Genomic DNA, 24,778 nt, shown 5'->3' on the forward strand with positions numbered 1-24,778 from the left:
ATCAAAGAAGGTACCTAGCACTATCACTTCCTCCCAGCTGATCATTCATGCCATCAAAGAACTTAACAAGAGACAGGGAGGGGGAAGGAACAGGCAGGTAACCATGTCAGATCACTAACTCCATAAAAAGATAAAGATAAAGGGACCCCTGACCATTAGGTCCAGTCGTGACCGACTCTGGGGTTGCGCGCTCATCTCGCATTATTGGCCGAGGGAGCCGGCGTATAGCTTCCAGGTCATGTGGCCAGCATGACAAAGCCGCTTCTGGAAAACCAGAGCAGCACATGGAAACACCGTTTACCTTCCCGCTATAGCGGTTCCTCTTTATCTACTTGCATTTTGATGTGCTTTCAAACTGCTAGGTTGGCAGGAGCTGGGACCAAGCAACAGGAGCTCACCCCGTCACAGGGATTCGAACCGCCGACCTTCTGATCGGCAAGCCCTAGGCTCAGTGGTTTAGCCCACAGCGCCACCTGGGTCCCTCACTAACTCCATAGTTCAAGTTTATTACAGCCATAGGCCCATATCTACGTAACAATACAGCATTCATCATACAACTAACAAAACAATTTGATGATGAATTTAAAGCAGCAAACAAATTGTTGTTGTTGTTTAGTCGTTTAGTCGTGTCCGACTCTTCGTGACCCCATGGACCATAGCACGCCAGGCACTCCTGTCTTGCACTGCCTCCCGCAGTTTGGTCAAACTCATGTTCGTAGCTTCGAGAACACTGTCCAACCATCTTGTCCTCTGTCGTCCCCTTCTCCTAGTGCCCTCAATCTTTCCCAACATCAGGGTCTTTTCCAAGGATTCTTCTCTTCTCATGAGGTGGCCAAAGTATTGGAGCCTCAGCTTCACGATCTGTCCTTCCAGGGAGCACTCAGGGCTGATTTCCTTAAGAATGGATAGGTTTGATCTTCTTGCAGTCCATGGGACTCTCAAGAGTCTCTCAAGAGCATGGGACTCTCAAGAGTCTCTCAAGAGCAAACAAATTAAAATTGAGATTAAAATTAATTCAATTAAAACAACCAAATTCAATAAAATCCAAATCATCCAAACCATAATTCACCATAAAGGGCGACAGAAATCTGGACCGGGCAGCTAAATGTAGTGGGCAATGAAAAACTATATGATGCAAGGATTCTATAGAGCTTTTGTCACAGGAAAAGCATTGAATCTGGCCTTTATGAAGGCACATCTATGCACCGCGACATTTAAGGTGGTCAAGTATGATGGAAATTTCAGATGTGGTGTTAAGCCAGTATTTATCGGCGAGCAGGTGCCACTGCCCGTTATAATATTATATTGGAGATCAATCTCCTCTAACTTTTGGATAACAACTCTCTTGGCTGAGGCTAGATCTAATTTTAGTAGTTCGGATGGAGAGACTAACGTGAAATACAATTTATCTTCCGGATAGGTTGCCCATACAGTGCAGAAGGTCCTGGGTTCAATCCTGGGCATCTCCAGGTAGGACCCAGAGAGATCCTCATCTGAAATCTTGGGGAGCAGTTGCTAGGCAACGTGGACAGTTCTGAGCTGGCTGGACCAATGGTCTGACTCAGTAGAAAGGCGGATTCCTTTGTTCCAGCCTGGCTCCTCCCACCTCCTGGCTCAAGCCACTCCCCCTTTGACCCAGCCCCTTTGTTCCATTTCATTCCTTGATTTCACTTAATTAGCCGCTTGTCGCCCAAAGGTCTCCAAGCAACTTATAGCATGTGTGTGCGCGCACACACACACAAACCTATTACCATAGTTCATTGCTTCTGCCATGTATACGGACTTTCTTTGCTGTATATTGGTAGTCTGCAACAAATAGAGCAGGGAGTTATTCAAGAATAATCACATTTTAGAGGGGTGTGTGTATATATAAACAGAGATAGTCCTCTATTCCTTGTGTGAGTACACAACAGTGAAACCAGGGAATGGAGAAACAGCCCTGAGGAGGAATTCAAAATTGTGTTTCAAGCCATGCTCTTGATGAACGTCCTTTGTACATGAGACCCTCCCACGCCCCCAACTAATCTTAAGACCGATGCCAAAATTTAGGATGAAAGCAAAGATCCGCATCTTTGATGTGCTCTGCGTATTGAACACTGGGTGATAAAAGCAGCAGTTGTGGGATGCAGGCGGGTGACTCAGGCAAGGCTCTGTATCACATCCTGCGAGAGATGGAAATAAGATCCTCGTGGTCATCGGCCAATCTTTGTTGTTGCTGGGGGAGGGGGGAAATCCAAGCCTCTTGTGTGAGGTGGACAGAATAAGTTCTGGGCTGCTGGCCTATCAGACGGAAGGAAGACCTGCCTTTGGGGGGAGGGGAGAGATCTATCTTCTTCTGAGACACTTTGCATTTACAATATATATACAGTGGAACCTCGGTTTATGAACAACTCGGTTTATGAATTTTCGGTTTATGAACACCGCGGACCCATCTGGAACGGATTAATTCATTTTCCATTACTTTCAATGGGAAAGTTCGCTTCAGTTTATGAACGCTTCAGTTTATGAACAGACTTCCGGAACCAATTACACCCATGCTTCAGTTTATGAACGCTTCAGTTTAAGTACTCCGCAGACCCATCTGGAACGGATTAATCCACTTTCCATTACTTTCAATGGGAAAGTTCGCTTCAGTTTATGAACGCTTCAGTGTATGAACAGACTTCCGGAACCAATTGTGTTCATAAACCGAGGTACCACTGTACTTGAGTGGTCGCTGCAGCACTGCATGTTCCAGCCCTTACAAAGTTCTTTTCGGCAGAGGATTGGAAAAAGAAACTGAATTGCAGGTCTTACTGTTTTTATTATTTTCCGTGTTGAAAAGGGAAGTGTGAAACTGCTTTTAGAGTCAGGATGGAATGACACAATAGGATGGAAAATGCACGTTTCCAAAATATGTTTTCTTAATAGTAGCAATGCAGGGAAGAAATGGCTAAGGGCCCTACCTCTAGGTGTTTTCCTTCCTTATTTCTGAACTTGGAGCTGGCTGGGATCTCTTTCACACACACACACACACACACACACACACACACGTGTATAAACACACACACACAGCCAAGGAGTTAACCCCCCACTTCTCCTCCCACCAATTCTGCCATCTGAATGCATAGGGTTCCCAGGTATTGTCCCATCAAAGAGATGTTTAGATCCAGACCTTCTTAGGTGTCTTCACTCTGCAGCAGACCCTGTCCTGAGCTTAGGAAACCCTTATGTTTTCATATGTGTTGGAAGCTGCCCAGAGTGGCTGGGGCAACCCAGCCAGATGGGTGGGATGTAAAAATATCACTATTATTATTATTACTACAACTTCTAGTTCCACCTGCAAAAAGGTATGTTCTCCACCCGTTTCCACTCAGTACATAGCATAGCTGTCGCAACGAAGAGAAAACCCTGATTTGCTCTCAGATCTTGCCAATTGAACTCTCAGAATATGGGTTGGATCCAACCTTAAGTTAGTTGCACTTCGGACACCTAGAAATTAATGCGAAGTTAGTAATGACTGACTCAAAGTTCCATTAGTTTCCCTGGGATTCAATCCTATGTGCCTGGTTTTTGTTTGTTTTGTTTTTAAATATCTGAAGTGGATTCTGAAGTGAACGCAAGAAAGTGTGCGCATTTATTTCCTAACAGATTGATCTCCGTGATGACCCCAAAACTTTAGCGAGGCTGAATGACATGAAGGAGAAACCAATTTGTATGGAGCAGGGACAGAAATTGGCAAAAGAGGTAAGCTGGCCATTTAGAGATTTGGAGGCATCTGGCCCGGAGCTTCCTCCTCTGTTGTGTGCTGGATTCTCCCCTTCCCTCTTCTCTTCACCCTTTCTCTCTCACATATATATATATATATATATATAAGGTAAAGGGACCCCTGACCATTAGGTCCAGTCGTGACCGACTCTGGGGTTGCGCGCTCATCTCGCATTATTGGCCGAGGGAGCCGGCGTATAGCTTCCAGGTCATGTGGCCAGCATGACAAAGCCGCTTCTGGAGAACCAGAGCAGCACATGGAAACGCCGTTTACCTTCCCGCTGTAGCGGTTCCTATTTATCTACTTGCATTTTGACGTGCTTTCGAACTGCTAGGTGGGCAGGAGCTGGGACCAAGCAACGGGAGCTCACCCCGTCATAGGGATTCGAACCGCCAACCTTCTGATCAGCAAGCCCTAGGCTCAGTGGTTTAACCACAGCGCCACCTGGGTCCCTATATATATATATATATAATCAGTCATATATCAGTCTTTAACATTTATTTTATTATTGCTGTTGCATCCAAAAGGATCTGCAAGGTGGCTTAACATCGATGTAAAAACAACACGTATAAAAGCATAAGGAAACAGCAACACCGTCAGCAGCAAAACAGAGCTGAATAAGGACATGAAGACAACTTGTTTTCTGTTTTCCCCAAATGCCCTCCAAACTGACACGGCTCTCTTAACCCCATTTGTGAGGGAGGCTGGCAGCCCTCATTTAGGAAGTGCCATCACTGAGAAGGCCCTGTACAGTCATGCCTCGGTTTAAGTACGCTTCGGTTTGAGTACTTTCAGTTTAAGTACTCTGCGGACCTGTCTGGAACGGATTAATCCACTTTCCATTACTTTCAGTGGGAAAGTTCGCTTCAGGTTAAGTACGCTTCAGGTTAAGTACAGACTTCCAGAACCAATTACTCATACTTTGGGTTAAGTACACTTCAGGTTGAGTACTCCGTGAAGCCGTCAATGGGAAAGTTCGCTTCAGGTTAAGTACAGACTTCCGGAACCAATTGTGTACAGTACCACTGTAGTTCTGCAAATGCAATGTGCATACCCAGATAGCATTAGATGACAGCATTGGTCAATACTGATAACACTTGGAATTTGCATTTTACTTTGAGATGGGGTACAGAAACAAACCTCTCAGCGCAATGCCATAGGGGAATGTCATACAGTAGCCTTATCCAAAGCCCTTGCAGATAGTTGTCCTTTGCCAGTCGAGTGACAGATAGATAGATGCCCTGTCAACCAATTATTTCCATTTGTCATGTGGCAATGATTGAAAAACTAGGAAAATTATTGTGCCTGTTTTTTGTTTTGTTTTTTAAAAAAAGTTGCCTTGTTTCTGAAACAATTTTAAAAATTGCATCTGAGAATGGGAGGTGAGTTCCTGACAGCACAGGCACCAGCCAATCAGCGCTGTAGCATGTCAGTTTCTGCTGTAAGCTTTCTGTTTTTGCAGAGCCTGATCCTGGAGAGCAAATGGTTTGGGCATGAAAATGCAGAGAGTGCATTTTCATGATGACCCCAGTGCTCAACTTCATTCTGGATGGAGCGTGAATTCTCAAATCAACAAAAATGTCAAATGGTGCGATTCCTTTTTTCAGACTTATTTAGTGGAAAACCTTTTTGCAGAAAACAGCAGTGACCGGAGGTTGCCGTATTTGGTGCATACGGGGATAGCTGAATTAGTGAGCACAGCATAATATTAGCTGTTAATGAAGCCGGTTTGCTCATGAATAAAACATAGCCTTAATATTCCTGATGAGGGTGGCCCATTTAATACTTTTCTAATAATTAGAAAACAACTCTTCACAACGGAAAGCAATAAAACACATTAACGAAGCGAGCCACTGAGACTTAAAATGTTTAGCCTTACCTTTAGGGCATTCCAAAATGAATATTACTTAAAATATTGGTCAAGGTGATGCCGGGTTACCACGGCTACTTTTGTCTATCGGCTTATTTTTGCTGGAGAGTTTAATCTCTACAAAATTGCCTCTGTGATTTCTTTTGCCTGCTCTGCCTTCCTAAAATGCTTCAAGATCACATTGCCACCATAAAACACACTAAGAGAAACATCACTGCGTGGGTCTTACAGTCCTAAGGTCCCATCCCAGGGGACAGGGGAAGTCCCTCTCTGAGCATGGAGAAGATCTGAGTGGAAGAGCTGCTGTGAAAAACACCATGGCCCTTGTCCTAAATAATAATAATAATAATAATAATAATAATAATAATAATAATAATAACCCACTGATCTGACTGACTCTAGACGGCTTCCAGCAAATACAGAACTATAATAAAATACCAAAACATTGAAAACCTCTCTCTACAGGGCTGCCTTCAGATGTCTTCTAAAAGTTGTATACAGTGGTACCTTGGTTCTCGAACTTAATCCGTTCCCAGAGTCCATTCGACTCCCAAAACGGTTTGAAAACCAAGGCGCGGCTTCTGATTGGCTGCAGGAGCTTCCTGCGCTCAAGCGGAAGCCGCGTTGGACGGTCGGCTTCCGAAAAACGTTCGCAAACCAGAACACTTACTTCCGGGTTTGCGGCGTCCGGGAGCCGATTTGTTCGACAACTAAGCCGTTCAGGAACCAAGGTACAGTAGTTACTTATCTCTTTGACATCTGACGGGAGGGTGTTCCACAGGGCGGGCGCCACTACCGAGAAGGCCCTCTGCCTGTTTCCCTGTAACCTCAGTTCTCACCGTGAGGGAATTGCCAGAAGACCCTCAGAGCTGGAGCTCAGCGTCCAGGCTGAATGATGGGGGTGGAGACGCTCCTTCAGGTATACAAGGCTGAGGCTACTTACATCAGAGCTCCGATGTTGATAGAGACCAATTGGAGGCATGCCGGCGGTTGAATTAGGGGTGTGGGGAAGTGTATCAGAACATGATCCAAACCCTTCCCAGGCCCCCCTGGCACACTGACAAACCGGGGGGGGGGGGGACTATGCCAACCGTGGAGCTTTCCAATGGGAGGGAAATTGTTGAAGAGGGAGAAAAATCCCAGAAAATGACGAAGGGGCGTTATAAGTGCTGCTCTGCCCTTTTTCCTGTTTTGTCCATGCAAGTCCAGCAGGGTGTTGGATGTGGCGATCTGGCCTCCTTTTGTTTCCTCCCCCTCCTCCTGCCCCCTTTAGGAGTTCAGCCTTAATGTGTTTTCTTCAGAAACTGCACCTAATGAAAAGGATTCTAAATCTGTCACCAAAAGACAAAGCGAAGGAGTAACCTCTTTTCCTGGAGGGTAAAAACAGTAGGATGTTTTTCACAGGGCAAAGACAAAACAAACCTTGATGTGTTCCATAAAAACGAAGGCGCCCACAAGCTGGCAAATGGAGTTGGGTTTTTTTTGGGGGGGGGGGGAGGTATGTGTCTTTGCGTGCCTGTGCAGCTATTAAAGACATTTGTTTTCTTGACAGATAGGAGCCTACTGCTACGTGGAGTGCTCGGCTTTAACCCAGAAAGGACTGAAGACGGTTTTCGATGAAGCTATCATAGCCATTTTAACTCCAAAGAAACACACGGTGAAAAAAAGAATAGGCTCGAGGTGCATTAATTGCTGCCTGATCACGTGAGACCCGCCGGGGCGATGGCCGCACATGCTGTGAAATATCCAATACCGTGCAAACATACACTTAAAACAACAACAACAACAACGCTCTATCCACAGATCCGAGATCAATTGGGAAGTTGATTGGGCAAAATCCAGAATGTGTGGGAGGGGAATCCCAACTCAGTGAAGGAGCAAGCAGCATCTGTTACAAACACTTTATTCAGGCTGGAAGGAAAAGTACAATCTCTCAGGGGTAACATAATTTAGGACAAGTGACAGACGTATCATCATGTTGCCACAGCAAGCAAAACGTGCTGTGAGGAGGAGGAGGAGGAGGAGGAAGGCCTGACGATGCCCCAAAAGTGTTTCAATTGCCTTCTGCTTTGACTGTGGTCTTCGCGCAGTCACGACGCCAGGAATCAGCACAGCAACAAAAAACGCCTTCTCTCTTTGCGCCAGCTACCTGCTTTTGTACGTAAGCTGCTTCCTGTTCCAGTATATCCACAAAGGTGCAATAAGGAGACCGGCCACGTAGCCAAAGGTCGCTCCGAGCGAACAGGAAATGGGCCACACCTGAAGGGAAAGAATTGCCACGTGGAGAGAGGAGAGAAAGGAAGAGGTCAGACCCTCGACGTACTTTTAGGAGCACAAGTTTCCCGTGCAATCGAACAACGAAACCAAAATGCGGTACAGGATCCATTGCAGAGCTTGACCTGCTTTCTCAGAGAATGCCAAAAGTGTTAGCGGTTCATCACGCATCTATTACGTGAACACTAAATGTTGTACAGTTTTTAAACATGTGTGCATTAAAATGTAACTAGGCTTTCTGGCTATTGCAGATGATGACACTTGATAATTCCCAGAACTAACATGGAACATTTTAACCCACCAGTTTTGGGGGCTGGGCTGCTGATGTGCTCCTGCTTTGCTATTATTATTATTATTATTATTATTATTATTATTATTATTATTTCTGTAATAGTGGATTGTTAATATAGCCTGTACTGCTTCCTTTCTGCTCCCCCCCCTCCAAAGTCATGGCATATTTTCATTGCTGAAAAGCTGTGACAAAGCGTTTAGCCACAAAGCACAATTTGAACGAAGCATTACCAAGGAAGACCATAGACCAGGAGTAGACTTAAAGTAGATTGGGATCTACTGGCAGACCTCTGGGTGGCTTCCAGTAGATCACCAAGGATTTCTGACTCCCAATTGTTTAACAAGGGCAACAACTCTGCAGCCAAATTAGGTTGCTGAAGGGTATGGGGAAAAGCCTAGGAATGGATAACTGTGAAAGGGCTGTGAGATAAGTTCTGGCCTTGAAATAAATTCGTAAGCTGAGATAGAGCCCTTAATTCTTTGTTCACCTCTATTTCTGAGCTACGCTTCTTCACTTGGTGCTTGCTGGTGGACACCTGGGGATTCTAGAAGTAGAGGGAGAGGGGAAAGACCCCAAAGTAGATCTGCAAGCTTGAATTAACACCATCTCTGCCATACACCACAAGGAAAGCAAGATTCGGTTGAGGACAAATTGTCATGCTCTGCTTGAGAGGTTGCTAAAAGTTGGGGGAGGAAGTCTCTGCAAAACCGGCCTCTGCCTCCCTGCCAGGAAGACCATTGTCTTCCCGGCATCTTTGGGGTTTGCTAACTCCCCCCTCCCCCCTGCACCCCACAAGTGCTTTTCTCGATTGAAAAGGCTGCAAGCACCTGAAAGTTGGTGAATGGGGCCCAACAAAGTTATTCAGGTTTTGAAAACAAAATAGGAACTGTCTGATTAATCAGACAAGGTTCCATTCTAATCCCAGCATCCTAACTAGTGGCCAAGAAGATGCCACTAGTTAGAAATTGACAAACTGCACTACAAAGTAGTCCTAGTTTTTACTCACAAGTAGCTACTGTCCTGTGATGTTACAAGTCACAGCAGTCAGCATTTTAGATGAGGGATTCCCTCCGGTGTGAGAGGAGAGAGGCCCCCTTCTAATATTTTACCTGCTGCTTCAGTTTTTATAATGCCTTACATAAAAATTAGATTAACATAAAAGCCAGCTAGTTGCCAAGTTAAATAGTGAGGTTTTTAAAATAAAATAAAAAACATCTTTAAAAATGGATGCATTTCAAGTGAAGCCATGGCTGACTTAAGTCCCACATTCTACGTATCAACTAACTCTGAACCCAACCCAAAGTAAATAAAATAGATAAATGTATGTGCAAATGTTTAAGAACCCCAAAGTGGTTGGCGTAAACTAACCCTGCTCAAAATTTGACTTCTTAAAGGATCAAACTAATCAAAGATTTAAATATCTGCACAGATATAGAGGAGCAAAACTGGAAAAAAAAATAGGCTCATTGAAATGTCCCCATGCATTTAAACTCTTTGTAGCTCCTAGCAAAAAGGCTCTTCACCTGTGATTGCAAACTAGTGACACACTACTTGGTTGTGTCACCACAGCAGTCTTCCACAACCATGAAAACTACAAACTTTCTACTTCTAAAGTCTCCCGAGATCATGACATCTCTGCCAGGGAACCAAATTTGCACTCGCACACTGCAAAAGTGTGGAATACAAATAATCCCGGGTGCGAGACTGATGTATTCCCTGACCAAGCAAGCATCAAAGGAACAATTGTATGCAGTAGTGAACAGTGTCCCCCCAACCTTGCAGTTATTATGCCGGGGCAGTCATCGCTGTAGATTAAAACATAATGGCATCGTTGTGTGCGCTGATGGCGAACTGATGCCAAATGCTGATACTGTCCCAGTGGTTCAACAGTGGCCAACATTTGTTCTATGATGCTGAAGCCCTATGCAAATATTCTAAACAAGCGCACTGTCTTGGCTCCCTGCCCTGACAGTCAGGTGCTTGGAGTCACATTCAATTCAGGGCCGTTGCATGAAGAGCCCAGTGGGCATCACTCTGATCTGCACGACTCGTGCTCCTCACAAGTGTGTCTGCGCATACAGCGACCACACAGAAAGCATCTTCATGTGCCGGGCTCTACTGTGTGTTAGTATCAAGCAATGCCTAAGCAGATACCCCAGGAATGGGACACAGGGCGAGGCTATCCCAATCCATGCATAGGGACGGCGTTCGAATGAACATTTAAGAACTCTGGAGTGGTGGGAAAGTGGTGCCTTGCAAGGGAATGCTGCAAGCACCAACATACAGGCAGCTAGCTGGGCAATGAGCAATTATTCTAAGTAATAGGTTAGAAAATGTTCTTGCTGCCAATGATTCATTCTGACCTTGACTTGAATATTCCGGCAAAACAGAAAGCTGATTTTCAGCAGTGAGCGAAAGAAGTAAATAACAGACTCCCCCACTTTTGAAACCTGATTGCCTCCATCACAACATAAAAGGCCAACTTCTATTAACTTAAAAGCCGCAACTTGTTGAGAGGCGAGGGAGCAAAATATTGTGCTGCAGTCCAGGTTCTGCCGTTTTATTGCGCACTCTGGGTACAGACCATCCTCACTGTGCATTCTGTTTTTCTGAGATGAGTATATGCTACATTTCATTCATCTTTACAACAGGCACGATTTGTTCTCCTCGCTTTTTCCGTTCTCCCATCTCCTGGACAGCAAACAAAGTGCAACCCAGGCATGTGAGAAAATGGGCTTTCGTTCTCTAGCTTTTCGCTTCTGTCCCAAGCTTGCATTGCACAAACTCCAGGATGGAAGTATTTGAGGTGAGGAGGCAGAGGAAAGAGCTGGTGGCTTCCACTTCTGCATTTTTTCTTCTGCTAGCCATTAATATTTTCCTTGCGACATGTTAATAAAACTTTTATTTTTGCTACCCGGAATTGACGGCAATGCGGTCTTCCTGCACTTAAGCATCACATTCCTCGGCTTGCGTGTTTAGTATAATGGAGCATTATTTGGAGGTCTTTAGGAGTGTAGCGAAGATGACAGCAATCATCTTTTCATGAGGTGCCTTAGGTACTCTTTATTGACCTTGCTTCCGTTTTTCTAGCCCTGGTTTCAGAAAAAGCTCATGGGTTATCTCACAATTGCTTTTCAAACCAAAGATGTGTTTGCTCCCATGCGTTAACAATGGTGCCGCATATTTTTTTGCAAGAGACTTCTACGTAAGCCAAATGCATATTCAACGCTAGTATGTTGTGTTCTGTGGCGTAACAAAGGCTGTAACTCCACTGGACATTTTCATTCAAAATAAAACTTAATTTAATCAGGAATTGACTAATCGTGATTAGGATAATCGGGGCACTGATATGCTGGTTTTTATGAAATATTGAGTTATCTTCCAGTGCCATTTATCGGGCAATGGTCAAGGTGGGGGGAGACTGTATATTTGAACCTAACCATGTGTCCTTCTTTTAATATGAGCGCTGGTTTGGTGCATTCGTAGTTATCATCACTCCTATCTGTCCACCAGGAAAGGCCAGGACAAACAGAACAGCTTTGATCTCATAAGCACAACTCAGAGGGCAGATTAAGGCCATGGGCTCATACATTACCTCTCCACCATCTGCTATCTATGCTTAAGGGATAGATGTTGGCACATTGGCTAAGGCTGGTCTAGTCCCCTGCTTGACTAGGATTCGTAACCCACTTGGCTAAGTTTGTTTAATGCTCAATTAGGCAAGGAAAGGGAATTTGCTGAAGGAAGAAGAGGCAGCAGTTTTTAGATCCTGCAGCCTTCTCTTGGTCGTGACTTAATAGATGGAATCCTGTACCTGTGCATTAGTCCAAAGAGCTTAGCGATACACTGGAACAGCTGTCGCCAATCCAGTGCCCTCTAGAAGTTTTTGGCCTACAACTCCCAGCAGCCCCAGCAAGCACGAACTGGCTGAGGCTGCTGGGAGTTGTAGGCCAAAGCCTCTTGAGGCCACCAGAATGGTGAAGACTGCAGCAGAAGACTAGCAATGTGTAGGATGGTTTTCGGAAAATTGGAGTCTATATGGCTTCTCTTTTATGAATCAATTGTCTTGGGGCATACTTGCTATTTCATCTGTGTGCGCTTCAAAACAAAAACTGGAGCTGCCAAGTGCTACCGCGGTGATTTCTAGAGGGTATAGCTTTTTTTCTTTTTTGCCCCTCTTGCTGGAAAAAGTGCTTTCCGAACCAGAAAAATAAAAATAACTCCCCCATCTTTTCATATGCTACAGTCATCATTTTTACATTCACCCACATCTCGCTCAGTTATAAATGCCAGAGGCATTGTAATAGGAACAGAGCCGGGTCTTTGGGCGATAAGCTTAGGAATGTTCTTTGACAAACCAGTTCCAAAAACAAAACAAAACAAAAAGTGGCATAGCTTGTTCAGTAAATAAACCTTGGCATAAACTACCGCTTTCTTTTGTTTTGCACTATTTTGAGCAGGGGGTGATGGGATGGCCAGGAGCCACAGACCTACACAAATTCTGTGTGCATGCCCAACATGGATTTGAAGCAGGATTTCCCATACGAGCTTCAGAGGTGGCATAGGGAGAAGACAATTAAATGATAAAACTACCGTAAATATATTTAAACCCAGTTGGGGCACAAACATGGGTTTGCCTATAAGTAGCTTTTCGGATCCCGGGCACCAGCTAAGTGGTACCATTAGAAATTTTCTCAGGATTGCTCTGTCCGTTTCAATTATCACAAACTATGCCTATAACATTCACCCATGAATCCCAAACTTTGGCTCCATTCCTCTCTCTGGCTACAGCCACCCCGTACATTCAAAACATGCTTATACCCTTTAAACAATCACAGCACCCCGCTCCCAAAAAATATTGGGATATGTAGTTTGTTAAAGCTGCTGGGAATTGTAGCTCTACAAGAGGCTCTCCTAACAACTCTCAGCACCTTTAACAACCCATACAGTGGTGCCTCGCTTGACGAATTTAATTCGTTCCACGAGTCAATTCGTAGAATGAAAAATTTGTCTAGCGAATCCCATAGGAATGCATTGAATTATTTTATTTTATTTTTTGCCCATAGGAGCGCATTAATTGAATTTCAATGCATTCCTATGGGAAACCGCAATTCGCTAGACAAATTTTTCACAAAACAAATTCGTCTTGTGAGGCACCCTCCGCTTGAAAAATCTCTTTGTTAAGCGAAAAATTCGTCTTACAGGGCATTCGTCTAGCGAGGCACCACTGTAGTTCCCAGGATTCTTTGGGGGAAGCCATGACTGTTAAAGTGCTTTAAAGTGTATGATGTGGTTGGGACTGCAGTCTCATCCATGCTCATACACGGATTCCCTGTGGTGTGTTGAGCACATATGAGTATCAGAACCACAGGAAGTTTTCCGACCAATTGTGCCACCACTGCTTAGGTGGGAAAACCCCACACATCTGGCCCCATCCGTATCAGGTTGCGAGATTGACCCATGCTCCCTGCTACAGGAGACTCTTCTTCTTTACCACCAAGCAACGTTAAACCAGAAAAGCTTACATGGACCGGTATACAACCATGAGCTATCACTGTTTTTTAAAGATTCAGGTAGATAGCTGTGTTGGTCTGACGCAGTGGAAATAAATTTTTAATAATAATAATAATAATAATAATAATAATAATAATAATAATATTTTATTATTTATACCCCGGCCATCTGGCTGGGTTTCCCAAGCCACTCTGGGTGGCTTACAACATATCTAAAAACGTAATAAAAACATCAATCCTTTAAAACTTCCCTAAACATTAAAAACTTCCCTATACAGGGCTGCCTTCAGATGTCTTCTAAAAGTCAGATAATTGTTTATCTCTTTGACATCTGATGGAAGCAGCGGACACCGCTACCAAGAAGGCCCTCTGCCTGGTTCACTGTAACTTCACTTCCCACAGCGAGGGAACCAGCAGAAGACCCTCAGAGGAGGACCTCAGTGTCCGGGCTGAGCGATGGGGGTGGAGACGCTCCTTCAGGTATACTGGGCTGAGGCTGTTTAGGGCTTTAAAGGTCAGCACCAACACTTTGAATTGTGCTTGGAAATGTACTGAGAGCTAGTGAAGATCCTTTACAACTGGTGTTATATGGTCAGTCACCAGTCTAGCTGCCGCATTCTGGATTAATTGCAGTTTCCGAGTCACCTCCAAAGGTAGCCCCACGTATAGCGCATTGCAGTAGTCCAAGTGGGAGATAACTAGAGCATGCACCACTCTGGTGAGACAGTCCATGGGCAGGTAGGGTTTCAGCCTGCGTACCAGATGGAGCTGGTAGACAGCTGCCCTGGACAGAGAATTGACCTGCACCTCCATGGACAGCTGAGAGTCCAAAATGACTCCCAGGCTGTGCACCTGGTCCTTCAGAGACACAGTTATCCCATTCAGGACCAGGGAGTCCCCCACACCCACTCGCCCCCCGGTCCCCCAAGAACAGTACTTCTGTCTTGTCATGATTCAACCTAAATCTGTAAGCCGCCATCCATCTGCCAACCGCCTCCAGACACTCACACAGGGCCTTCACTGGTTCTGAATTAAATGAGAGGTAGAGCTGGGACGCGGGTGGCGCTGTGGGTTAAACCACAGAGCCTAGGGCTTGCCGATCAGAAGGTTGGCAGTTCAAATCCCCGCGATGGGGTGAGCTCCCATTGCTCCTGCCAACCTAGCAGTTCGAAAGCACGTCAAAGTGCAAGTAGATAAATAGGTACCACTACAGCGGGAAGGTAAACGGCGTTTCTGTGTGCTTCTCTGGTTCGCCAGAAGCAGCTTTGTCATGCTGGCCACATGACCTGGAAGCTGTACGCTGGCTCCCTCGGCCAATAACGCGAGATGAGCGCCGCAACCCCAGAGTCGGTCACGACTGGACCAAATGGTCAGGGGTCCCTTTACCTTTACTAGAGCTGGGTATCATCTGCATACTGTTGGATACCCAGTCCAAACCTCCCGATTATCTCTCCCAGCGGCTTCATATAGTCATTAAAAAGCATAGGGGAGAGGATGGAACCCTGAGGCGCCCCACAAGTGAGAGCCATGGGGTCTGAACACTCATCCCCCCCCACCACCACTTTCTGGACACAGCCCAGGAGGAAGGAGCGGAGCCTCTGTATAACAGTGCCCCAAGCTCCCAGTCCCTATAGATGGTCCAGAAGGATGTCATGGTCAATGGTATCAAAGGCCGCTGAGAGATCCATCAGAACTAGGAAAGAGCTTTCACCTTTGTCCCTAGCTCGCCAGAGATCATCGACCAGCGCGACCAAGGCAGTTTCAGTCACATGAGGAGGCCTGAATCCCGATTGGAAGGAATTCAAATGGTCTGCATCCTCCAGGCATGCCTGGAGTTGTTCAGCAACCACTTGCTCAATCACCTTGCCCAAGAATGGAAGATTTGAGACTGGGTGATAGTTGGCCATATTGGCTGGGTCCATTCACCACCCCACAGAGCCCAGCCCTTCCCGGCTCGTTTTTAATATCCAGGGTGGGCAAGGATCAAGGAAACAGGTGGTTGGTTTCACTCGTCCAAGCAGCAAATACGAATCACAGAAGCATAGAATTGTAGAAGGAACCTCAAGGGTCATCTAGTCCAACCCCCTGCAATGCAGGAATCCCAGCTAAAGAATCCCTGACAGAGGGCCACCTCTTTTTAGTGTGTTTAATAGTGGTTTCCGTTCACATGCATCTTGTAGGTTTAAAAAACTAGCCTTTGGCCATGGATTTCTGGGCGGTGCAATGTATGTATTTTGTACTCAATTTGTTTGTGAGCAAAAAAATTGCATTTGAGGCAGCTCTGAAACGAAAGCCTTAGAAAGTCTGTGAAATAAGAGTTGATGTAGCACAGTGGCTAAAAGTCTGGGGCTCAGATCTTGCATCTGCCATGAACTTGCTAAGTAGCCTCAAGCAAACTATTCTCTGTCAACCACAGCTGCCTTCATTACAGGAGGAAAAGAGTTTACCAAGAAAGTAATTTTAGGGGCGGGGGGGGGGGGGCGGAATGCCACTGATGATGTAGATAGGTTTTGGTTTTGAGTTGTAATCACGGGCCTTACAGAAATTTCATATAGTTAAAAGAGCAACGTCTTTTTAAAAGACCGCAAACATTATTTCAGGAGATAAAGGAGGGATTCGAGACAGCAATCTATTTTTGGAAAACACATTAAGTGATACTTAGCATGACACATATTTATGAGGCCTAACTATTTCTATTTTCACCCCATTTAATTTTATTCCCACTTTAATTTCATAGCTCATATTGTGTTATAAATACTCCCCTCTGCAGGAACCAAATTTTGCTGAAGGCAGCAGTTTCTATGTCCACGTTTGAGGAAACAGGCTGTTTTGTGCAGATTTGTGGGCGCGGGGAAGTTACCTGACTAACACAAATCTTTCTTTGTTTCATGAAATTTACTGCTTGGTTGCAAGAAAGGAAAAGAAAAAAAAATCCTCAAAAGTGTTGAGGAAAACCCCCCAAGCAAATCACTAAAGGGGGAAGTGAAAAGTAAGGGTGGATTCAACTCACCAGTCACATCAGTGGGAGTCTTGCATAAGGACTTCTGTTTGTCCAATGGGGCTTTTGCACCTCCCCCTGAAATTGGGGTGTTGGTGGGAGACACACACACACACCCAGAACAGTGTGCGGGGGGGGGGGAGTAGAGGGGGGATCATTCCACCTGGCAAGTTGCAATGCTTGCAGAGATGGAATGGTGAGGATAATGTGAGATTTCAGTAGCCTTTCAGGCAAACTCTTTTATTGCCCCCCACTTTTTTTTTTAATTAAAGGTTTTATTGGTTTACAAAGATATGTGCAATGTCTCTCATATCATTTTTACAAATCAGTTTCATTTGTTGAGACTTTGGAAAGAAAAGGGGAAGAGAGGTACAGTGGTACCTCTACTTACGAATAACTCTACTTTACGAATGTTTCTACTTACGAATGGAGCTCCGTCCGCCATCTTGGATGCGGGTTAGATAGGATTTTTTCTACTTACGAATTTTTAGATAGGGTTGCTTCTACTTACGAATTTTTTCTCCCAATGCATTCCTGTGGGATTCGACTTACAATTTTTTTCAACTTACAAATGTGTGTTCGGAACGCATTAAATTCGTAAGTAGAGGTACCACTGTAGATGGGGGGAGGGTGGGGTCGGGAGACGATGTTTCTATTTTGCTTAGTATGTGTGGGGGATTTTGTCAGCGTCGCTTGTGTAGGTTCTCTGCTGTTCGCTTGTGTTCCTTTGGTGGTGAGAGATGTTGGGGTTGGCCTAGGATATGGTTGTTCATTTGTGGGTTGGCTGTGGTGGTCTTTGTTTCGTGTGTGAGTGGGGGTGGGTGGGTGTTTTGGATCAGGTTAGCCATATTGATTTGTATGCTGTTGGTGGATTTTTGTCATTGTCTTGCTGGGCTGTGTATGTGACAAAGGGGAACCATACCGGGGTGAAGCCGTCTTCTTCTATTTGTCCCCGTGTCAGTTTCAACTTATTGGTTAATGTTTCTAGTAAGGCTGTTTCCCATACTGTTTGGTACCATTGGTCCGTGCTTACTTCTCACAGGTCTCTCCAGTGTCTGGTTATGGTGTTTCTGGTTGCTGAGAGTAGGTGGGTTATGAGTTCTTTGTGATGCAGGTGGGCATTATTGTCTTGGAAGATGTTTAGCAAGGCCAATTCTGGGGTTATTTCTAATGTTTGCTGGGTTATTTTACATATTTCTCTTATGGTTGTTGTCCAGAATAGTTGGATTTTGGGGCACTCCCACCACATGTGGAAATATGTGCCTGTTGAGGTGCACCCTCTCCAGCATTTTGGTGAAGTTCCTGGGCGTATTAGCGCTAGTTTTCTTGGTGTTAGGTACCACCTGTAGATGATTTTCAGAGTGAGTGCTTTCCTTTTTGCTGATATGGATTTAAAGAGGGGTTTAGACCGCATTCTGGTCCATTGAGTGGGGTTAATCTCATAGCCTATGTCGTCTTCCCATTGTCTTTTGATTGTGTCTAGGGGATTTGTGGGATTTTGGAGTAGTATTTTATATATTGCAGATACCATCCCTTTGCTGTGTCCCTTTGTCGTTAGGAGGAGTCTGACATCAACTGTTGGGAAGGAAGCATTTCAAAAATGAAGCTGGACAAGCATCTTTGTGAGATCCTTTTGACTGGGATGGGTGGCCAAGGGCCAAGGGCCACATTACCGTAGCAGAAAGCAAATGACATTTTGCAAGGAAGAAGAACAGAGAACAGCAGTGAGCTACCACAGTTAATTTCTAACGTCCCATCTCTTGGAATGGTCTCCCCAGAGAGGACCGCCTGGTGCCCTCTTTGCCATTGTATTGAGCAAAACCCCTGGGGGCGTGTTGCAGAGGGAAACAATGCATGAATCCATTCAAACCTAAACCTTTTCCTGTAACCGGAACATGAAGTGCCACAAGTTCACAAGGAAGCCCTCCAGACCTATGTTATTTGGGCACAGAATGACAACACTTGTTGTGTTTCGCACTGCTTACATCTCAAATCAAGCCATTTAGGGGCATCTCCAAATGTCCTCACTCTTCTCTCTTGATTCACAGGCAACATATTTTTGGGAAGCCTCAGATCTCCCAAGAAGGCAAACTTCCGCTTTCTTTTGAGTTCTGAAAGTCCATCATTGATACAAGTATGTCTTTTCCTAATAAAATATTTCCGCTCCAGTGGCTCCCCATCTATTGCATCGCCCTGGTCTAGCACAATATCAAGATGAATGCCCATTTACAAGCTGCTTTTGCATCGTAAAAAAGAAGAAGACATTCTTTCTATTTCCCCTGTAAAAGAGGATAATAAAGAAAACAAAGCAATAACTCTCAAAGGGGGAGCCGTGTTGGGTCTGCTGAAGCAAAACCAGCAGAGAGTGATGTGGCGCCTTCAAGACTAAGAAATGCTATTATGGAATATGATTTTGTGGACAGAGCCCACTTCACAACTGCACATGGGGAAGAAACCAGAATTGGTTTTGGTAGTGATGAATATGGGGCGATTAAACATGTTGGGAGCCAGCGCAGCCCCTTCCAAAAGCTTGGGTGGGGTGGGGTAGAGAGAACTGGTCTTATAGGAAAATGTAAGTGCCATGCAATTTCCTAAAACAGCAAAGAGTTTTGCAGGACCTCAAAGACTAACCTATTTATTGAGACATAATCTTTCATGGAATAAACCCCACTTTGTCAGGTACACACAGTGGTCTTAAACCAACGACTTCAAGTTACGAGAAAGGGAGATTCCGACTAAACACCAGGAAAAACTTTCTGACAGTAAGAGCTGTTTGTGACAGTGGAACCGTCTCCCTCGGGAGGTTGTGGACTTCTTCCTTGGAGGCTTTTAATCAGAGGTTGGGTAGCCATCTGCCATGGATGCTTTAGTTGAGATCCCTGCATTGCAAGGGGTTGGACTAGATGGCCCTTGGGGTCCCTTCCAACTCTACAATTCTGCCCAAAGGATTATGCCACCAAACTGCTAAGCCTTTCAAGTGCCGCAAGACTCCTAAGAGCCCTTCTGGATCAGACCAAAGGCCAATTGAGTTCAGTGATGAACCACATGCTTGCGGGAAGCCTGCGAGCAGGACCAGGGTGCAAGAACACTTTCTCCACTTGCGACTGTCAGCAGCTGGTATTTGGAGACGTAGGGAGGAGGATGAACGCAGCCATCGCAATTGTCCTTGCTCCAATGGACTAACAGGACTAGCTCTCTGGAGACTATTTCCGAGATCCCTAAGGGAGTCTCCCATCTACTTCTCTTTGAAGCTGTCCATCAGCAGTGGAAAAGCTTCTCATAGTTCAGCCCCAACGCTGTGCAGACTGTGCCACCCGATTGCCACCCCTTCTGCTTGCAGACCAGGCTTAGTGTCCATTCCAGGTCCTGCTTCCTGCCCATCAGCTGATTCCCAATTTGCTTTGTATTTAGATGCACACGGCCCCATCCTAGTAAGGGTGAAGAGTGTTGGGGTGTAGAATTAGACCTGGGCCTCTTTAAAAGACTTGAAAGCAGTAACCCAATCCTTCTCTACTAGCTACTGTGGAATTTTCTAAAGATACTTGTGTGTGCCCTTTACACTTGGAAGGGTGGGTGGGTGGGTGTGTCTGCACATTTTTGTTTGCACACTGTATTTGTGTATTCATAGAAAGGGAGAAATTAGAATCAGCTCAGGTTTATTTTAAAGTCTGTGTTAATGCCACTAAGAGATCTAAGTTGCAATATGGCTAGGAGAAATTACTTCCCTGTGGTTGGAGTTGGGAGAACAGGTTCATCCATTTTCGCAGACTATTCCCCCTAAATCTAAACTGCTTTAGATTGGTTTTAAAGTCAGAAAGCTCTTGAACTGACCTGCAGGGGTTATGCAACTCTGGAAATGGCATCAATTGCCAGTAGCCACTCAGCCAGCTGCATTTACAGCTTTCCTGCAAGCATCACATTTTCCTCACCAGCAGCAAAGCTTGCCAGGGCTCTGCTTTTTCAAAAACTGCAAAGTATTTTTTTCGGGCACAGGGCTTGGCCACACCACACACATATGCAGAAGATCAATTTGGCGCCAATAGCCCGCTCCAGATGCATCTTGTTAAGTGCTTTTAATGGGAGGAAGCTGCAGCAGTGCAGGCCACGTTCTCAGCTGGCAGAAAAAGCACGTGTCTCTTCCCCCCCCCCCCCCGGAGACATCAAGGGAGCAGCGCTGAGAGGCGACGTGGACTGAACTCCAACAATGACATTCCTGGACCATTAACAAAGCAACCTGGGGGATAAGTCTATCAATGGCCATTTTTCCAAAATAGGTAAATCTCCAGGTTCAGGGACAGAATACACCAGGGGCCTGAGGAATAGCAACAGGGGAGGCTGCCACCTTCATGCCCTGCTTCCAAGTTTCTCAAAGGGGTACGGCCGCTCTTGGAAACGGCACAGAAGACTTAAGAGGAACCTTGGTCTGATCGGCCAACGTTCATTCACATATATAAGATGAAGAAACCAACCTGCCACGGCCGATCCCAATCCAGTGGAATAGGAAATGCTCCAAGCCACGCCCCCACCACACTGCACATCGCGGTAATCTGTAGACTGCTATCCCAGATGGACATTGCCCTGGGGGAGAAATGAAAAAAAAAGCTCAGTAACTTTGGGGGGGGGGAATGCATGCATTAGCCTGGGGAAGAGGAAACTGAGAGAAGATATGAGAGCCATCTTCAAACATCTAAAGGCCTGTTGCTGGTTTCTTCTGCTCCGGAGGGTAGGACCCAAACCAACGTCGTCATGTTGAGATTCCTGCATTGCAAGGGGTTGGGCTAGATGACCCATGGGGTCCCTTCCAACTCTTCAATCCTATGATTCGCAGCACTGGACCTGTCTAACCAAGGCTGCAATTCCAAACATAGGATCGCAGAATTGTAGAGATGGAAGGGGTCCCATGGGTCATCTAGTCCAGTGGTCAGCAGCCTTTTTCAGCTGTCCACCATCCCTCAGACCATGTGGACTATATTTGGGGGGGGGGAGTGAACGAATGCCTATGCCCCACAAACACCCCAGAGATACATTTTAAATAAAAGGACACATTCTACTCATGTAGAAACATGCTGATTCCCGGACTGTCCGCAGGGCGGATTGAGAAGGCGGTTGGGCCGGATCTGGCTCCCAGGCCTTAGGTTGCCTACCCCTGATGTAGTCCAACCCCCCGCTATGCAGGAATCTGTTTGCCCAACGTGGGGCGCGAACATATGACCCAGAGATAAAGAGTCTTATGCTGTACCAGCTGAGCTATCAGAGCGTGCTATCCTAGTACATGTTTACTAGGAAGCAGGTGCCACCAGCTAAGTGCAATGCACAGGGTCAAGCTGCAAAACTGCAGGTGTACGTACTAAAAAATAATAATAACAGATGCAATCGATTTACACACTACCAGTGGTCCCTCTCATATGTCAAGCCATGGGGTTTAAAGTGAATTCCTTTTAAAGCCAGAGATCATCTGGAACCTACATAACTTAAGAATACTGTGTCTTCCTGATTATAAAAGTAACAACAGTAGAACTTCTTAAAGGATCCTTTGCCCAAGGGGGGGAATCATTTAGTGATTATCTTCTCAGCAGTGCTCTCAACACTGGATTTCACTCTCTTTCTCAAGGCCCATCAGGCTGCATCTTCACTGCGTTAAAAGCAGCTTATGAAAACACTGCCATTTTGACAGGCATTTGGAACATATGCTTTGCCTACAATTTTACTTGGTTAATGTTAATTTATATAGCTACTGAGGGTTGTAACTGCAACATTGCTAATACCTACAGAGATCAGTGGCTTTAATATTACCACTGAAGTTCTTTGTTTAAATATCTGATGTTTAATTTCTGCTTAAAATAGTTTGTATGCAATTGTACCTCGGCTCCCGAACGCCTTGGGAGTCGAACGTTCCAGCTCCCGAACGATCAAAAACCGGAATTGAGTATTCCAGTTTTCAAACATTATTTTGGAAGCTGAACGTCCGATGGGGCTTCCATGGCTTCCGATTGGCTGCAGGAGCTGCCTGCAGCCAATCAGAAGCTGCATTTTGGTTTCCGAATGTTTTAGAACTCGAATGTACTTCTGGTACGGATTCCATTCGACTTCCAAGGTATGGCTCTACTGTACTGTATATGCCTAATGTTAAGCATACCCTCCAACATTCCTCCGATGAAAACAGGGACGTCCAATTCCATAATAAAAAGTAATTTTATTATTTATACGCCACCCATCAGACTGGGTTGCCCCAGTCGCTCTGAACAGCTTCCAACACATATAAAAACATAATAAAACATTTTTAAAACTTCCTATAGGAAGGGCTGCCTTCGGATGTTTTCTAAAGGTTGCATAGTTACTGATCTCCTTGGCTCAGGGGGTCACATAATTCCATACCCTCCAACATTTCCCTGATGAAAATAGGGAAGTCCTAAGGAAAACTGGGATATTCTGGAATCAAATCAGAAACCGGGACGGCTTCTGTAAATCTGCAACTGTCCCTGGAAAACAGGGACGCTTGAAGGGTCTGTTGTACGCTTTGAGACCCAGGTGGTGAAAAGCGGGATATAGGTTTTTAAAATACATAAATATTGGCTGAGCACATTTGCCTCTGCCTCACCTGCAAACCAGTACAGAAAGCTCATCAGGTGGTTAGAGTCCAGAAAGCCCCACAGCTGAAACAGCCCAGGGGCAACTCTGCATCGTGGGATGTGGGCTAAGCAAACTGCAGATCAAAGCAAAGGGGGCAAAGCCTCACCCCTTTCAGCAAAGTAATAATAAAATTTCACCAGCATTGGTACCCTTCTGGGACTCCGTGTGGCACCAGGGGCTTTTCCGAACCCTCGCGATTCACTGTTCACATGCTGCCATTCCTCCCACTGTGCAAGCTTTTTAATTAAGTTCAGCGGGGTATCAAAGGCTCCTGGCTTAGGAATTCTGGAAATCTAATTCAAATGGTTGACATTTAATTAGATGTAAATCAAGATCCTTGCATTGTTGAAGCCCAAGTCCTGATAGAGACTTATGCGCAAGAACCACAAGGGACTGCCACTTCCTGGAGCTAGACCCAGATGTCTATCCACACTGATGTCTGATGAGATTTACGTTTACTTACATCGGGAATTGGATTTTACTTAAAATTGGTTTGGTTTCTTTCCACCTCCACTGAGAAAATAGCTGCTTACGTAACCACAGGATTGGGAGGGGGGGATGAGAGAAAGTTTGCAAGTTGTCAGCTATCTAGACAACTGAGAAAGGTGCATAGTGTCTCGTGCAATGGCATCCCATTCTAAACTGACAGCCTCTTTGCTTGACAGCAGGAACCTGTGACCATCCACATGTTGGCGGACTCCACCTCCCATCAGGCTCAGCCAGCAGAGCCAATGGGAGTTAAGAGTCCAACAACAGCCACAGGTTTCTCCATCCCTGCCTAACATATGGAAATGCAACGCACTCTTCTATCCTTGCACCCTGAAGCCAGATCATTTGCAAAAATGGACCAGCACACACACACACCCCCGGAAACATCCTGACGATTATCTTCAATCAGTTGGCTCTTTTGCACGTTGCACATTGAAGTGTGGACGGTGGGAACCCATGAAACAGCTTTCTCTGTCGCGGCCCTCAAGCCATCGAACTGCGTGCCCCCGTTTGGACCCCTCCCTGCTGGTTAAAAACTTTTGGGTTCTGGCTGGCCTATGGTTTCTGCAGTTCTTCATCATTCCCCCCCCCCAGCTCCCTCACTTCCTGTCATGGATTTGCTTGGATGCAGAGGAATGGTGGGAGGCACCAGCCGGGGGAACCCCCCCCCCAAGGGAACCCCCAGGGAAAGATGCCTCGGAGCCAGGAGACTGGTGGTGGGATGACCGTGAGTGGCCAGAGGGAGAGGAGGAGCGGACTGGGAGGAGGAGGTGTCGGAAGCAGAAAAGGGAACAGGGTTTGGTGAGCAGGAAGAGACGGTGGCAGAGGGCAGTTCAGACTCTGAGGCAGAAGAGGAGGAGGGCCAGAAGACAGAGAGACCGGTTGCTGAAAAAGCCATGAAGTCTCCCCCTGCTGCTGCGACCAGTTCCCTTCTTTCCTGGTCTCCTAGAACACGCAGAGAAAT

General features: G+C 45.6%; 2 protein-coding genes across 5 annotated transcripts in view; one reads left to right on the top strand and one right to left on the bottom strand.

Moving 5' to 3' along the window:
* The window catches only part of RHOQ (ras homolog family member Q), a 37,419-nt gene extending 26,315 nt beyond the window's left edge, over window positions 1-11,104 (top strand). Inside the window, exons 4-5 of one of the 2 annotated variants that reach the window (XM_035111178.2) lie at window positions 3,631-3,726; window positions 7,175-11,104. In XM_035111178.2, the coding sequence (XP_034967069.1) occupies window positions 3,631-3,726; window positions 7,175-7,207 (129 nt within the window). In that variant the 3' untranslated portion in view covers window positions 7,208-11,104. Of the gene's footprint in view, window positions 1-3,630; window positions 3,727-7,170 lie in introns of both variants that reach the window. The other variant, XM_035111177.2, reaches the window with a different exon arrangement.
* Window positions 7,506-24,778, bottom strand: part of PIGF (phosphatidylinositol glycan anchor biosynthesis class F) — a 31,797-nt gene continuing 14,524 nt past the window's right edge. For all 3 annotated transcript variants that reach the window (XM_035111176.2, XM_060273049.1, XM_035111175.2), the window contains 2 exons: window positions 21,165-21,273; window positions 7,506-7,877 (listed from right to left, as the gene is read on the bottom strand). In XM_035111176.2, the coding sequence (XP_034967067.1) occupies window positions 7,764-7,877; window positions 21,165-21,273 (223 nt within the window). In that variant the 3' untranslated portion in view covers window positions 7,506-7,763. The remainder of the gene's footprint in view (window positions 7,878-21,164; window positions 21,274-24,778) is intronic.

Source organism: Zootoca vivipara, chromosome 3 (assembly GCF_963506605.1).
Source record: "Zootoca vivipara chromosome 3, rZooViv1.1, whole genome shotgun sequence".
Taxonomy (NCBI): domain Eukaryota; kingdom Metazoa; phylum Chordata; class Lepidosauria; order Squamata; family Lacertidae; genus Zootoca; species Zootoca vivipara.